Source organism: Sminthopsis crassicaudata, chromosome 4 (genome assembly GCF_048593235.1).
Source record: "Sminthopsis crassicaudata isolate SCR6 chromosome 4, ASM4859323v1, whole genome shotgun sequence".
Taxonomy (NCBI): domain Eukaryota; kingdom Metazoa; phylum Chordata; class Mammalia; order Dasyuromorphia; family Dasyuridae; genus Sminthopsis; species Sminthopsis crassicaudata.
In genome coordinates, this window is record NC_133620.1 from 336,895,348 (window position 1) to 336,910,672 (window position 15,325).

General features: G+C 57.9%; 3 protein-coding genes across 5 annotated transcripts in view; 2 read left to right on the plus strand and 1 right to left on the minus strand.

The window, feature by feature from the left end:
• Positions 1–1,774, plus strand: part of TEN1 (TEN1 subunit of CST complex) — a 30,862-nt gene extending 29,088 nt beyond the window's left edge. For both annotated transcript variants that reach the window (XM_074260788.1, XM_074260789.1), the window contains one exon: positions 1,459–1,774. In XM_074260788.1, the coding sequence (XP_074116889.1) occupies positions 1,459–1,625 (167 nt within the window). In that variant the 3' untranslated portion in view covers positions 1,626–1,774. The remainder of the gene's footprint in view (positions 1–1,458) is intronic.
• A 1,991-nt stretch (positions 1,775–3,765) lies between these two features.
• CDK3 (cyclin dependent kinase 3) lies at positions 3,766–10,872 on the plus strand. Of its 2 annotated transcripts, XM_074260787.1 has the most exons (8): positions 3,766–3,803; positions 4,085–4,214; positions 7,340–7,417; positions 7,485–7,605; positions 7,684–7,854; positions 7,926–8,027; positions 8,210–8,413; positions 10,100–10,872. In XM_074260787.1, exons 2-8 carry the CDS (start codon positions 4,099–4,101, stop codon positions 10,223–10,225), a joined length of 918 nt encoding a protein of 305 aa, XP_074116888.1. In that variant the 5' UTR covers positions 3,766–3,803; positions 4,085–4,098; the 3' UTR covers positions 10,226–10,872. The 2 variants fall into 2 exon arrangements, with proteins under 2 accessions (XP_074116888.1, XP_074116887.1); XM_074260786.1 differs by having other exon boundaries at positions 3,782–3,856; positions 7,485–7,854.
• Positions 10,873–11,382: 510 nt separating this feature from the next.
• The window catches only part of EVPL (envoplakin), a 37,689-nt gene continuing 33,746 nt past the window's right edge, over positions 11,383–15,325 (minus strand). The window contains exon 23 of the mRNA XM_074260790.1: positions 11,383–15,065. Within this exon, the coding sequence (XP_074116891.1) occupies positions 11,622–15,065 (3,444 nt within the window). The 3' untranslated portion in view covers positions 11,383–11,621. The remainder of the gene's footprint in view (positions 15,066–15,325) is intronic.

Consider the following 15,325-nt stretch of genomic DNA (forward strand, 5'->3'; position numbering starts at 1 on the left):
TAGGTGTCCTGATTTTCAATTTCCTACCCCTTTTAATGACAACTCAACTGGCCTCCCCGAGAATGGTGTTATGTTAGGCTTTGTGAACCTTGGAGTTCCACAACTAAAAGAAGTATCTTATTCAAAGAAGATAAATAACCAACCCCTATATTATTTTTTTGGAAATCTTGGATATATACATTTATATAATATTGTGTTTGGAGCAGTTGCTGTTTACTTTGAGTAGTAGCAGTGGTTTTTCTCACTTCAAACTCTGGAACTGTAGGGTTGGGAGAGAGGGAAGAGAATATCTTGGAACTCAAATGTAACAAAAAATAAATATTAAAAACACAAAAAAAGAAAAAAAATCTAACAGTCCATCCACATAACTCTCTTCACACAGCTTCCATTTTTCTTCTGTTTTGGAATATTTTTTTCCTTATATAGTTTGAATTAGATGGGAAGTGTTTGTCAGCAGACAACTTGAGTCTCTTAATTAGAGAAGAAAGTTATCATTCTTGGAAAGGCAGAATAATGCTAGCGTAAAGAAAGAGTTTTGAACCTGGGGTCAGAGAGCTCGAGTTCAGTTCTCATTTGTTGCTAGCTTTGTGATGACGGTAAGTCACTCCAATTTTCTGAGACTGTTTTCCCCTTCTGTCAAATGGAGATGATAGGTTGTTGTAAGTTAGTTTGCCATGAATTGTAAACTAACAGGTATTAAATATGAGTGATTATTACTATTATTATTATTATCCACCCCCATTTCCTATCCTCAAACCTTAGCAAAGACTAAAAGAAAAGAGGCATCCAGTACATAGTGAGCTATTAGTGTTCAAAGGTCTAATGTAAGTTTAATAACCCAGGTTCCAAAGTACACATTAAGAACTATGGAACAGCCCTTAGATAAGCTCAAACATTAGGCAGATTGGGAGAGGAGTGGATGCTGGAACCCCTCCTACCAAATAAACAATACAGAGAGATCTGACAGTACCCAAGAAACAAGTCATAGAGTCTCCTTGAGACCACTGACACATCCTTTGGGTCTCCTGTTACCCAGATCTGAGTGAGCTACAAGAAGCTCTCCCCACATTCAGGGGGGTCTTTGAGTCACCTCCCTCAGGGGTCCTGAAATGGGAGAGGAGAGATACTGGAAATAAATAGTAGCTTGAGGAGGGAGGAGCAGGGACAACCTCATGCCCCAAAGTCCTCAGGTTACCCTTTCCTTCCCAAAACACACGTCCCCTTTTTCCCCATTGTCTTATCCTGCCTACAGATCTCAATTTTTAATTTGAGGATAAAATATTTTTAGCATCTTATATGCTATTGATTCTCGCCCCCCCCCCCCCCCCTTGCTGCTTCCATCTTACTTTTCCATTGGCAAAATCTGAGAATAAAATGTAAATAAAATACGGGATATTGGTCAAGGTAGGAAGCTGCCAGGATGTAATGGCCATTCTCGTTGCTGTTTGTGTCTTTCAGATACGGTTTCCATGGTAAAAGCTCGTGTGCTGACCTGTGTGGAGGGGATAAACCTGCCGTTGTTAGAACAAGCCATCCAGAAGCAGAGGAAGTATCACCAGGAGAGGGAACATCAGCAAGGGAAGGGGAGCCAAGGACACGGGCAGGAGAGCAAGAATGACTCCTAACCTGGCTTGCACCCAAGCTTATACGGCCTGATAACAGATTAGTTAGTGTTTGCCTGGAGCAAAGGGGTTAGTCTGGCCCCTGTCCCTTATACTGGTTCCCAAGAAGATCAGTCCCCTTATTTAATACTGGAAGGAATCTCCAGAGGTCTGGGAGAACAGATACATGTCACTCCAGCAGTTATGTTTCTTTCCATCATGTTAGTGTCAAAACTGAGTGTAAGTGTCCAAGTACTTCTTTCCCCCAAGAACTTACTTGTTTTCCTGCACACTATTTTTTATTCTTGTTGTTGGTATGGGACAGTGGGATGTTTATGAAAGCAACATTTTTTTTTCCCTACAGCACTGGATATTTAATAATATTAATAAAATTGAGTTGTTTTTTTTTCTGTGTGTGATCTATGGCCAGATCCTTCCCATTTGTTTCCTTGGGGGTTTTGACCCCAAGTGGGTAAGTTTTTAAATTTGGTCACTGCTTCTACCCTCAGAGATTTACTCCAGGGAAATCTCTTAAATAAAGCTCAGCTTTAACAGTAACTTATTGTGAATTTAATAGACACCAAATGCATTGAGCATTTCCATATACAAAGCAGGACAGAAAAAAGATGATTGTGCACGTGGCTCAGCTATGGTTTATGACGGTTATTTCTGTCCGATGGGTACAGGACAACCTTCACGTGACTCACTATGGAAAAGACATAAGCTTCAAGGAACCAAGGAGCCCACGAACTGGCCTTTCAAATCTCCCAGACTATCAGACTAGGGGGCTGACAGACAGATGTTTCTCATTCCCGGCAGACTTGCAGTGCCAGAACAAGGCAGCAAAAACCCTTATTACTGATATAAAAACTGTCATAAAAGCACCGATTATCACTATTATTATTATCCAGCCCCAAACCTCAGTAGAGACTGAAAAAGAAAACATATCCAGAACATAGTGAGCTAAATGTAAAGCTGATAACCCCCTCCAGGATGCAGAAACGCTGCGGAGCCTTCTGGGGAGGAACTCTCCCTCTGGGAGCTCCGAATATAGGAATTATTTTAAAATTTGGAATTACCCGGAAGAAAACTCCCAGGAATTCTCTTCTCTGACTTGTGCCAGAAAGGCTGGGGAACGAGGATAAAGGGCTCCTGAGGTCACCACGTTCTGCCCTTGGGATTGGGGGTAGTAGGGAGGGAGAAGTCTGCCCCTCTCCCACTGCATTCTGGCTGGAAGTCCAAGGCAAAGGGAGGGGGCTCCTGCAGCCCCCAGACTCATTAAATGGTGGGGGTCTCAGCCAGGACTTTCTCATGTCCTAAGAGACCAGAGCGCGGAGCTGCTCTCTGGGCGGAGGTTCCTCTAATGGTCTCACCAGATTCCTTCAGGGAGGAAGAAGAAATGGCCGAGGGTGTCACAGTGATCCCCCTCCCTTTCCTCCTGGAGATTCTTGATTGGGTTCAAAGGACACCCCCCAAAAGTTGGGGTTCCAGGCAGTCACACGGGTTCGGACGAGGGCAAAGGTCCTTGTGATTCCACGGCCTGGTGAAGCAGGCAAAGTTCCAAAAGAATTTAGCAAAGAAGGAAGAAGATGGGGAAAGGGGGATGGGGGCCTCGTGTCACTCCGGCTCACTTTTTGTTTCGGCTTTTTACTTGCACCTAGTGCTCCCCATCCATCCTTGCGAAACTGTGCGCCCCGATTTGTCTGCCTCCCTTCCCCCACCCCTCCCTGAGACAGCAGACCTGTGTGAACCCTGCGGTTCTCGGCTGTGCGAGAAAGTCAGATCAGAAAGGGAAAAATGAGAGCAAAAAGCAGACAATAATCTAAAAGGAGAAGACTCTGTGTTGGGCCCCCAGGCCCGGGGTCAGAGCCGGCCGGCCTGGCGTGTGCTGGATTCTAGGCCGGGGCGCGGGGCCCCGGGGGGCAGGGAGCGAGCTCCCCAGGCGCCCTCTCTCCCCTCCCCCCTCCCCCCCTCCCCCGTGTGGACCGGCCGGAGTGGCCTCGCGGGCGTGGGGCCGTGGGGGCGCTCTTGGAAAACTTCCCAGACTTCCAGGTCGGGCCTGGTCCCCTGAAGGCAGCAGCGCTCATCTGTGTCCTTTGACCTCTGACCTCTGGAGCTGTTCCCAGGGTGCCCCGGAGGAAGCCTGAGCCAGTGTGGAGGTCGGGAGGTCAGGAGGTCCTGAGAGGACAGGAGGGACAGGAGGTTTGAGCCTCCCTGCTCTCCGTAGGGACCAGAAGCAGGGCAGGCAGGGGCGGGTGGGCTCGTCAGCAGGGCGGGAGACCCCAAGTGCCCGGGAGGCCCGGACGGAGGCTGGGAGGGGGAGGGGAGCAAGCAGGGAATGACCCCCCCCACCCCGGCCAGGGCCGCGCAGCCCCCCGCCCCCCCCACCCCCCAAGGCAGGCCGGGCCCTCCGGGCAACTGGGCAGCGGAGGGGGGCCGGGGCGGGCCGCAGGGGTGCTCAGGGCGGGCCCCGTGTCACCCAGGCAGCTCGGCTGGCATGGATGTGTTCCAGAAGGTGGAGAAGATTGGCGAGGGCACCTATGGGGTGGTGTACAAGGCCAGGAACAAGCAGACGGGGCAGCTGGTGGCCCTGAAGAAGATCCGTCTGGACTCGTGAGTGCTGGGGCAGTCTCTGGCCCGGGTCTGCCCCCCTCCTGGGGGCTCTGACCCCCCTCCCCCGGGGCCCTGACCCTCTCCCCCAGGGCCCCCCTCCCCCGGGGCCCTGACCCCCTCCCCCAGGGCCCCCCTCCCCCAGGGCTCTGACCCCCCTCCTCCAGAGCTCTGCCCCTCTACCCCCCAGGGCCCTGACTCCCCTCCCCCAGGGCCCCCCTCCCCCGGGGCCCTGACCCCCCTCCTCCAGAGCTCTGCCCCTCTGCCCCCCAGGGCCCTGACCCCCCTCCCCCAGGGCCCCCCTCCCCCGGGGCCCTGACCCCCCTCCTCCAGAGCTCTGCCCCTCTGCCCCCCAGGGCCCTGACCCCCCTCCCCCAGGGCCCTGACCCCCCCCCTCCCCCGGGGCCCTGACCCCCTCCCCCAGGGCCCCCCTCCCCCAGGGCTCTGACCCCCCTCCTCCAGAGCTCTGCCCCTCTACCCCCCAGGGCCCTGACTCCCCTCCCCCAGGGCCCTGACCCCTCTCCCCCAGGGCCCCCCTCCCCCGGGGCCCTGACCCCCCCTCCTCCAGAGCTCTGCCCCTCTACCCCCCAGGGCCCTGACTCCCCTCCCCCAGGGCCCCCCTCCCCCGGGGCCCTGACCCCCCTCCTCCAGAGCTCTGCCCCTCTGCCCCCCAGGGCCCTGACCCCCCTTCCCCAGGGCCCTGACCCCCCTTCCCCAGGGCCCCCCTCCCCCAGGGCCCTGACCCCCCACCCCAGGGCTCTGACCCCCCCCCCACCTCCCCCTCGCCGCCCTCCAGGGCCCTGACTCCCCTCCCCCAGGGCCCTGACTCCCCTCCCCCAGGGCCCTGACCCCCCTCCCCCAGGGCCCTGACCCCCCCCACCTCCCCCTCGCCGCCCTCCAGGGCCCTGACTCCCCTCCCCCAGGGCTCTGACCCCCCTCCCCCAGGGCCCTGACCCCCTCCTCCAGAGCTCTGCCCCTCTGCCCCCCAGGGCCCTGACCCCCCTCCCCCAGGGCCCTGACTTCCCCTCCCCCAGGGCCCTGACCCCCCTCCTCCAGAGCTCTGCCCCTCTGCCCCCCAGGGCCCTGACCCCCCTCCCCCAGGGCCCTGACCCCCCTTCCCCAGGGCCCCCCTCCCCCAGGGCCCTGACCCCCCACCCCAGGGCTCTGACCCCCCCCCACCTCCCCCTCGCCGCCCTCCAGGGCCCTGACTCCCCTCCCCCAGGGCCCTGACTCCCCTCCCCCAGGGCCCTGACCCCCCTCCCCCAGGGCCCTGACCCCCCCCCACCTCCCCCTCGCCGCCCTCCAGGGCCCTGACTCCCCTCCCCCAGGGCTCTGACCCCCCTCCCCCAGGGCCCTGACCCCCTCCTCCAGAGCTCTGCCCCTCTGCCCCCCAGGGCCCTGACCCCCCTCCCCCAGGGCCCTGACTTCCCCTCCCCCAGGGCCCTGACCCCCCTCCTCCAGAGCTCTGCCCCTCTGCCCCCCAGGGCCCTGACCCCCCTCCCCCAGGGCCCTGACTCCCCTCCCCCAGGGCCCTGACTCCCCTCCCCCAGGGCCCTGACCCCCCTCCCCCAGGGCTCTGACCCCCCTCCCCCAGGGCCCTGACCCCCCTCCCCCAGGGCCCTGACTCCCCTCCTCCAGAGCTCTGCCCCTCTGTCCCCCAGGGCCCTGACCCCCCTCCCCCAGGGCCCTGACCCCCCTCCCCCAGGGCTCTGACCCCCCTCCCCCAGGGCCCTGACCCCCCTCCCCCAGGGCTCTGACCCCCCCCACCTCCCCCTCGCCGCCCTCCAGGGCCCTGACTCCCCTCCCCCAGGGCCCTGACCCCCCTCCCCCAGGGCTCTGACCCCCCTCCCCCAGGGCCCTGACCCCCCTTCCCCCAGGGCCCTGACCCCCCTCCCCCAGGGCCCTGACCCCCCCTCCCCCAGGGCCCTGACCCCCCTCCCCCAGGGCCCTGACCCCCCCTCCCCCAGGGCCCTGACCCCCCTCCCCCAGGGCTCTGACCCCCCCCCACCTCCCCCTCGCCGCCCTCCAGGGCCCTGACTCCCCTCCCCCAGGGCCCTGACTCCCCTCCCCCAGGGCCCTGACCCCCCTCCCCCAGGGCCCTGACCCCCCCCACCTCCCCCTCGCTGCCCTCCAGGGCCCTGACTCCCCTCCCCCAGGGCTCTGACCCCCCTCCCCCAGGGCCCTGACCCCCTCCTCCAGAGCTCTGCCCCTCTGCCCCCCAGGGCCCTGACCCCCCTCCCCCAGGGCCCTGACTTCCCCTCCCCCAGGGCCCTGACCCCCCTCCTCCAGAGCTCTGCCCCTCTGCCCCCCAGGGCCCTGACCCCCCTCCCCCAGGGCCCTGACTCCCCTCCTCCAGAGCTCTGCCCCTCTGTCCCCCAGGGCCCTGACCCCCCTCCCCCAGGGCCCTGACCCCCCTCCCCCAGGGCTCTGACCCCCCCTCCCCCAGGGCCTTGACCCCCCCCCCCAGGGCCCTGACCCCCCACCCCAGGGCTCTGACCCCCCCACCTCCCCCTCGCCGCCCTCCAGGGCCCTGACTCCCCTCCCCCAGGGCCCTGACCCCCCTCCCCCAGGGCTCTGACCCCCCTCCCCCAGGGCCCTGACCCCCCCCTCCCCCAGGGCCCTGACCCCCCTCCCCCAGGGCTCTGACCCCCCTCCCCCAGGGCCCTGACCCCCTCCTCCAGAGCTCTGCCCCTCTGCCCCCCAGGGCCCTGACCCCCCCTCCCCCAGGGCCCTGACCCCCCTCCCCCAGGGCCCTGACCCCCCTCCTCCAGAGCTCTGCCCCTCTGCCCCCCAGGGCCCTGACCCCCCTCCCCCAGGGCCTTGACCCCCCTCCTCCAGAGCTCTGCCCCTCTGCCCCCCAGGGCCCTGACCCCCCCTCCCCCAGGGCCTTGACCCCCCTCCTCCAGAGCTCTGCCCCTCTGCCCCCCAGGGCCCTGACCCCCCTCCCCCAGGGCCCTGACCTCCCTCCCCCAGGGCCCTGACCCCCTCTCCCCCAGTGCTCTGACCCCCCACCCCCCAGGGCTCTGAGCTTCCGGCTGGACGGTGTTTGGGACAGCCAGGCCTCCCACCAGAAGGGGTCCCTGCGCTCCCGCGTCCAGTCTCACCCCTGCCACCCTCCCTTGCTACAGGGAGACCGAGGGTGTCCCAAGTACAGCCATTCGGGAGATCTCCCTTCTCAAAGAGCTTAAGCACCCCAATATTGTCAGGTAGGCCGCGGAGGGAGGGGGGCTGGGACGGGAGGGGTCCGGTTTTGTGACCGGAGACTCCCCGCAGGCTGCTGGACGTGGTGCACAGCGAGAAAAAGCTCTACCTGGTGTTTGAGTTCCTCAGCCAGGACCTGAAGAAGTACATGGACTCGGCTGCGGCCACGGAGCTCCCTCTGCACCTGGTCAAGGTACCCGCTGTGGGGGGGGGGACGGCGGCCCCCCACCCTCCGCCCGCTGACCAGCCTCTTCTCGCCCTGCTGCTCCAGAGCTACCTCTTCCAGCTGCTGCAGGGGGTGAACTTCTGCCACTCACACCGCGTCATCCACCGGGACCTGAAGCCCCAGAACCTGCTCATCAACGAGCTGGGGGCCATCAAGCTGGCCGACTTCGGGCTGGCCCGGGCCTTCGGCGTGCCCCTGAGGACCTACACCCACGAGGTAGATTGGGTCGGGGCAGGGCTCTTGTTGCGGGGGGCTGCAGGGCGCTCACGGGGCTCCCGCCCCTGCAGGTGGTGACCCTCTGGTACCGCGCCCCCGAGATCCTGCTGGGCTGCAAGTTCTACTCCACGGCCGTGGACGTCTGGAGCATTGGGTGCATCTTCGCAGAGATGGTAAAGGGGGGCAGAGAAGGGTGCCCAGGGCTGTGGGCCTAGTCTCTGGGGCTGAATGAATAGGGCCTGCCCCGGGCCACAGAATCTCCGGGCGGGCCCAGAGCCACTCTGGGCCGGTTCTGCTGGAGGGTTGGGCGCAGAAAAGGGACCGGGCCCTGGAGTTAGCAGGCTCCTCCCTGCAGGTGACACGCAGGGCCCTGTTTCCTGGTGATTCGGAAATCGACCAGCTGTTTCGGATTTTCCGGACCCTGGGCACGCCCAGCGAGGCCATGTGGCCGGGGGTCACCCAGCTGCCCGACTACAAGGGCAGCTTCCCCAAGTGGACCAGGAAGTCGACAGAGGAGATTGTCCCTGCCCTTGACCCAGAGGGCAAGGACCTGCTCATGGTAGGTGTTGAGGATGCGCCCCAGCGGGGCCCTGGTCCAGCCGAGTGGCACTTCAGTTTGCCCGGAGCTTTGTGTTGGGGACTTGTGACAGTCCTGTGAAGGAGGTGTATCATTCTCTTTCTTTTTACTGATGGGGAGGCCGTGGGGGCAGCAGCTAGGGCCAGTCTGGGCCACACGAGTCAGAATCTGAATCCTAGATTTCCTGGCACCAGATCCACCACTGGGCCTGTCTCCCCTTGCCAATGCTCACATTTAAAATTGCTCTTAACACTCATCTTGTGGAAAAATTGCCCTGAGTAGCAACATTGAATTCTTACCTTTTCATTCTTCCTCCAGAGTGCATGTGTCTTTGAGTTACACTATTGCCAGTCTGCACACGCTTATTGGTTACCAAGTTATTCTGTACACAGATCAGATGTTCTAATGTGTGGAAAATATTTTATAAACCTTAAAAGTACTGTATAAATGTCAGTTCTAATCATGCTGATGCATGCAGTTTCTATCTCCCCAACTCAACTATCAGTAACTCGCGGTTCCTTCTTCTGTGTAAAAACATTTATATGGAATGTTAAGCCACACGGCACCCCCCATCTCGGTTTACTCATCTGCAAAATGGGGAATATGATAGCAACCATGTCATAGACTAAGAGTTGGAAGGACCTCAGAAATCTAGATTAACCCCTTAAGTTTATTTATGATGAAGAAACTGAATGATGTAACCACTCTGAGCCTCAGTTTCCTCATCTGTGAAAAAATAATGGTAGCACCTACCTAACGGGTGTTCTGAGGCTCAAATGACAGTGGGTGTGAAATACTTGGCAAACCTTAAAGTAATGTATTTAGTAAATGTTATCACTTAGAACGGAGTCTGAGGAGAGCACTTTCTATACCCGTAAGACAAGACTCCAGGGAAACTGAGGCCGACAAGGGACTGAACCAGGCTTGAGCCAAAGAACCACCCTGGAGGCCTTACCTTCCTTTTCAGGCCTTCCCACCCCACGGGTTCACTATGACGTTCCCAGAGACACTGGCCTTTTGTTTTTATAAAGAGTTTGTCTCAACTTGAGCTGGGTAGAGAGCAGGAAAGCTCAGTGAGGAAGGGGAGGCTTGGTTGACCCACCCACAGTTGCCAGGAAGAGACTTGCTGGCTCAGCAGAATGGAGTGAAGGGTCTTCCTACAGATTCCAACATTTATTTCCAAAATAGATCACATCCCAACTGCTTCTAGTCCCTGGGGCTGAATGAATAGGGCCTGCCCCGGCCACTCTGGGCCGGTTCTGCTGGAGGGTTGGGCGCAGAAAAGGGACCAGGCCCTGGAGGTTAGCGGGCTCCTCCCCGCAGGTGACCTGTTTCTAGCAGGTTAATTTCTGCTTGATGTTCTCTTTACACAGATTTCCCCCAAAATAAATGCTGAAGATTTGTATACATTTATTTATACATTATGTTAGATATAATTTTATATATATCTCTTACATATATATATATATATATATATATATATATCTATGTATATGTGTGTGTGTGTATAGTCGGGATGGCCTTCTCCAGACTTCTCTGGGCCTAAATCTGTGCCCTCCTGGCTTTATGTTTCCTTGTCCTAACCCTTATTAACTTCACCACAGCCCTGGGTGATTGGAGAAGAAGGCAGAAAAGGCTCATTAACATGTTTTTCTCTTTCCTTTACAGCAGCTGCTGCAGTATGACCCAAACAGACGCATCTCAGCCAAGGCCGCTCTCACCCACCACTATTTCTCCTCTTGCAAGTCATGCTCGGCCCCACGTCAGTGCATGTTGGAGCATTTTTGCCGGTGAAGGGGACGGGCATCCAGCTTCTGCCCTCATCCCCCTCCTTCTCAGGCCCAGTACCCAAAGTCCCTTCTGCAGCTGCAGCTCTAGCCATCTGTCTCTAATGCTGGAGAGGAATTATAGGCGGGATGGACTTTGTGTCTGGGGACCGTGAAGGGCTAGGTTTGGACCAGTCCTCCTACCAGGTTAGTGAGAGTTCCCCTGTTCTTTGTTGGGTTTGACGGTGCCACTTCAGAGTGGAGGGCGCAGTTGCCTCAGAAGGGAGAGGTGAGAGAGCAGCTCCCTTGTCCCTAGGAACACTGGTGGGCGGTGCTCAGAGAAAGAGGGCCATTTTTATTTTATGCACTTTGCTTTTCTCTTTAGGAATTAACCTCTTAACTTCACAGATCTAGCCCAAACTTTACCTTCAAGTCAAGAATTCCAAGGTAGAAAGGACTTTGCTCCTCTGCTGTTCTTTTGGGGTTTAAACTGTTTAGGAAGGAGTTGAATTCCATTTAGAAGACGTAGAAGAGAGGGGAATTTTTCCATACGTGGTCAGTGGCAAGTATGCGAGTTGGGTGTGTTTTCAGCAGTTAACTGTTTATCCATAATGTAACTGCATTCATTTGGTCCTGGATTTCAGAATAAGAAATAAAAATGACATTTCTGATCTACATGGTGTCTGTCCCGTCAGTGGAAAGGGACCCCAGGGAAGGGAAAAGTCAATATGGCTCACTAGGAGACTGAAGGTAGTCCCTAGAACAGGGGTTCTTATCTTGAGATCCATGAATTGAAAAAAAAAACTTTATATTTTGCTAGCTATTTCAATGTAATTAATTTTCTTTGTGTTCCTAAGCATTTTATTTTATGCATGTAAAATGTTTTTTCCCAAGAAGGAACCTATACCATAGGCAAAAAGAGATTGAACTGTACAGAGCACAGATGGCAAGTAAAATGGGGAGAAGATATTCAGGGGAGGCAGGAGGCCACTGTCATTTCAATGGGGAAGAGTTCTGGATCTCATCCCATTGTACAAGTCGTCTTAGACCCAGAATGAGAGGCAGCAGAGCCGTCTCCTTCCACTGAGCGAGGAGACGGTTTCTCAGTTCTCAGCGGGTATCTCCACCCTCCCTGCCCCACCAGACAACTCCATCCCAAGTTTAGATCAATGACAGCTCAGCCACTGAGACGACAGGGGAGTTTATTGCATGCATTCGGTTGGAGAGGACAAAGTCATGCTGACTTCTGGGGCTGAGGAAATGTGGTTAGTCATCTAAGGTAGGGGAGCTCACATATAGAGACCACTCTTCATGATAAAACATTTAAACAGAGAGAGATCGGGGGAGGGTGTAAGGGATTTTATTTAGCTAAAAAAAGATCGGTGACCTCTAACCCGCGCCTTCCCACCTGCTCGACGTTCCCGTTAGCACAGAGCACGTGGCAGAGAAGGGGAGGCCGTGCGGAAAGAACAGTAATTGTCTTGGGTCGCAGGGAGGAGCAGGAGGCCGGTCATTGGGTCCCTCCGGCAGCGGGCCATGGCTTCCTTGTAACTCAGTCGCTCTTTGGAGATGGGGTCGACCAGTTCTTTTTCATAGCTGGATTCGTCCTGGAGGAGCTGAGCCAGCTCTTCGTTGATCATGCCGGCCAGTAAGGCCTGGGGGAGAGGCATGCGGCCCGTCCTCTTGGGGTCAATGAGCCCCCCTGTGAGGTGCTGAACCTGCAAGTGGGTCAGGGCGCTCTCGCGGGGCATCCAGCCCTTCTGGATGGCCTCGCCCACCGACAGCCTCTTCCTCGTGACGGGGTCCTCGATGCCGGTGAAGGCCTTCTGGGCATTGAGCAGCCTCTGGGTGGAAGTATTCTCAATGAGGCCCCGGTCCAGGGCCTTGTGCACAGAGTAGCGCTCCCGGGTCAGGAGGTCCACGATGCCCCCCGTGGCCGCCTGCGCCTCGAGCAGCTTCTGCCCGGTGAGGGCGTCCAGCATCTTTTTGCCCACAGCGGTCTTGATGTTGCACTTGTTGTCGGTGGCCGTGTCGTAGATGCCCGCGATGGGAAACGTGTCATCGCCCAGGCCGAGGGAGGAGCCGGGGCAGAAGATGCTGGTGGCTTGAGGGCCCGGAGAGGAGCTGGGGGACTTGGAGATGATGGAGCCTATGGAGAGCGGGGCAGACTTGGTCTCTCCAGCCACGAGGAGGGCGAACTCGGAGATGGGGATGTGGCCGTCCTTATAGAGGTGGTACTCCTCCTTGGTGATCCTCCTGCAGCGCAGGGCGTCCTCGATGGAGTACTGCTTCCCGCTCTTCCTGTCCAGCAGCAGGGACTCCTCCCCACACGGGGTCATGGTGGTGACCTCCTCCCAGTCACACTCCAGTTCCTGGAGTTGGATGTACTGTCCCCGATCGATGATGCCCCGCTTGTAGGCTTCGTATGGGGACATGTCCTTGCCCGAGTCTGGGTCCAGGATGGAGATCTTCGTGGAGAGGTTGGTCTCTCTCAGCTGGGTGTCCTGGCTCAACTCTTCCTGTTTCACTTTTAGCTGGAGGTCTCTGAGTGTCCTCTCCTTCTCATGGATCTGGTCCTTCTCCCGGAGAATGGCCTCCTCCAGCTGAGTGAGCTCCTGGCCCCGCTGGGCCTTCTTCTGCCGCTCGCTTTCTGACTTCTGGCTGAGCAGTTTGGACTCCTCCTGGAGGCAGAGCATCCTCTCCTGCTTCTGCCTCTCGAGCTCCCTCATCTCCTTCTCGAGCTGTGCTCGCTCCTGGCTGGCCTGGCTCCGGGCCTTCTGGAGGTCGGCCTCCTCCCGCGACCAGGTCTTCTGCAGCGCCTCGGCCCTCTCGAGCCTCTCCTGGAGCCTCTTCACGTCCTCCTCCCTGTTCTGTCGCGCAGCCCGGTCCTTGTTGAGCAGCTCCCAGACACGGGACCTCTCCGTTTCTAAGACCCGGTCCTTCTCCACCCGGATGACTTCTTTGTAGATGGTCTTTTCCTGGGACTTGGTCTTCTGGAGGACGTCGATTTTCACCTGCAGGCTTTTGCACTCCCGCTGTAAGTCCATCACCCGGTTCTTCTCGCCGTCCAGCTCCCGCCGCAGGGCCCCGGTGGACTTCTCCAGGTCCGGGTCCTTCTCCAGCTTAACCACTTCCTCCATGATGATTTTCTCTTGCACCGCCGGAGGCCGCTGCTCTATCTCCTGGATCCTCAGGCTCAGCTGCCGCAGTTCCTTCTCGATGGCTAGCTTTTTGTCACGGTCCTCTTGGAAGCTGAGCAGGTTCTCCTTCTCCTCCACTGTGGCCTGGAGCTGCTGCACCTCACGCTCCAGCTTCCGCCTGTTGGCCACTTCCTCGTCCAGGCTCCGGCTGAGACGGCTATGGTCCTCGTGGAGCTTCGGGTCCATCTGGGTGACCACCACTTCCTTGACCACCACCTTCTCCTCGGGTCTTCTTCTCTCCAACAGCAGGTACTTGTTCTGAAGCTCATAGACCACGTCTTCTGTGGTTCTCCTCTTCTGGACCGCGTCCCGCACCTCCCGCCGGAGACGCTCCACCTCCTTCTCCAGGACCGGGTCGCTCTCATAGCGAATCACTTCTTTGTTCACCATCTTCGTTTCGACCTTGGATCGCTCTCTTTTCCACTCATCCCGCTCCCCCTTCAGTCGGATGAGTTGCTCCTGAGACCGGCCACTGGTGTTGACCAGATCATTGAGCTGGGCCTTCAGCTGGTCAATCTCCCTGAGGAGCTCTGGGCTCTTCTCATGTTTCACCACCTCTTGGATCACTTCCTTGTATTCCACCACTGGCTTCTGGGCCCGGAGGAGGGTCAGCTCCGGTAGGGTTCCCTCCACCTCCTTCTCAATGGCACTTCTCTTGTTTGTGGTGTCCTGGAGCTCGGCCCTGAGCCGGGCAATCTCCTTCTTTGTCTCCGGATCCACCTGGAAGATCTCATTGACTCTCTCCTTGAACTCCACCTTGGGCTTCTGTTTTTCTACCATGCTGTACTTGCTGTGCAAGTCACTGAGCTCCCTGGTCAGCACCATGTTCTTCTTCTTCTCCTCCTCGATGAGGTTCCTGAGTTTGACGGACTCTTTAAGGAGTCCAGGGTCCTGCTCCACTTTCTTCACCTCTTTGACAATGACTTTGGGCTCCATGGAGCTGATCTGCTGCTCCAGCTCCTGGACTCGAGCCTGCAGCTTGACCGTTGTCTCCTCCGCCACTTTCCTGCGGCCGGCATCCTCCTCAATCTGCCGCTTCAGAGCCCAGGATGCCTTGACCATTTCAGGGTCTTTCTCCAGCTTGACCACCTCCTTCACCACTACCTTCTCTTTCACATTAGCCTCCTTCTGTTCCAGGGTCTTTAGTTCTTTCTTTAGTTGTTCCACTCGGGCAGAGACGACGGCGTTGTCTCCTCGAAGATGTTCAATCTCAGCATTGATCTGGGCTGCCTGGCTGTCCAGCGTGGGGTCCCTCTTGATTTGGGTGACTTCCTTGGTCAACAGGTGGGGCTGAATGTCGCTCTTCTCCTTTTCCAGCTGGGCTATTTTCTGGTTCACGACCTCCAGGTCAGCCTTCAGGCCGGCCCGCTTCTTGCCCTCCTCCTCCACCTGGTGTTTCATTTTGGACAGGCTGCTCTCGAGCTTGGGGTCCCTGTAGAACTCGACCACTTCCTTTTCCTCCAGCCTCTCCACAGGCTTCTGGGTCTTCAGCAGCAGCAGCTGCCTCCTCTGCTCCTGCAGCTCCTGCTGCACCCGGGCCACCCGCTGCCTCTCCTCCTCCAGCTGGGCCTTGAGCGCCCGGCTCTCTGACTCTCTGCTGGCCTGGGGCTGGTTCTCCAACCACTGTGTGGGGTGAGAAGTCAGCTGGGCAGCCTCACTGATTTCCTTCTGGGGAACAAGAAGGGGAAAGAGTGAGGGAAGAGGAGCCTGGCCTGCAACTCCTTCCCTTGGAGCCTTAGCGGAAGGCGCCAGCACATCATGGGGATGGAGGACGGCTGGCGTGCCCTCCAAATAGACTGGGTCTGGCCTGCCCCACCACCCGTCCAACCTTCCAAAAAGTGCAATCTTCAACTGATCCCCCATGCTATTCATGAACCCTCTGGAGGAGCCTCAGCCAATCGATCACAATAGGAAAAGAGGGATCTGTG

What these genes read in the sequence shown, in the direction of transcription:
- CDK3 (XM_074260786.1), top strand. Translation starts at nt 4,099, where the DNA reads ATGGATGTGTTCCAGAAGGTGGAGAAGATTGGCGAGGGCACCTATGGG. An exon ending in GGTGCATCTTCGCAGAGATG is followed by an intron (nt 8,028 to 8,209) that starts GTAAAGGGGGGC and finishes TCCTCCCTGCAG; the next exon opens with GTGACACGCAGGGCCCTGTT. An exon ending in AGGGCAAGGACCTGCTCATG is followed by an intron (nt 8,414 to 10,099) that starts GTAGGTGTTGAG and finishes TTTCCTTTACAG; the next exon opens with CAGCTGCTGCAGTATGACCC.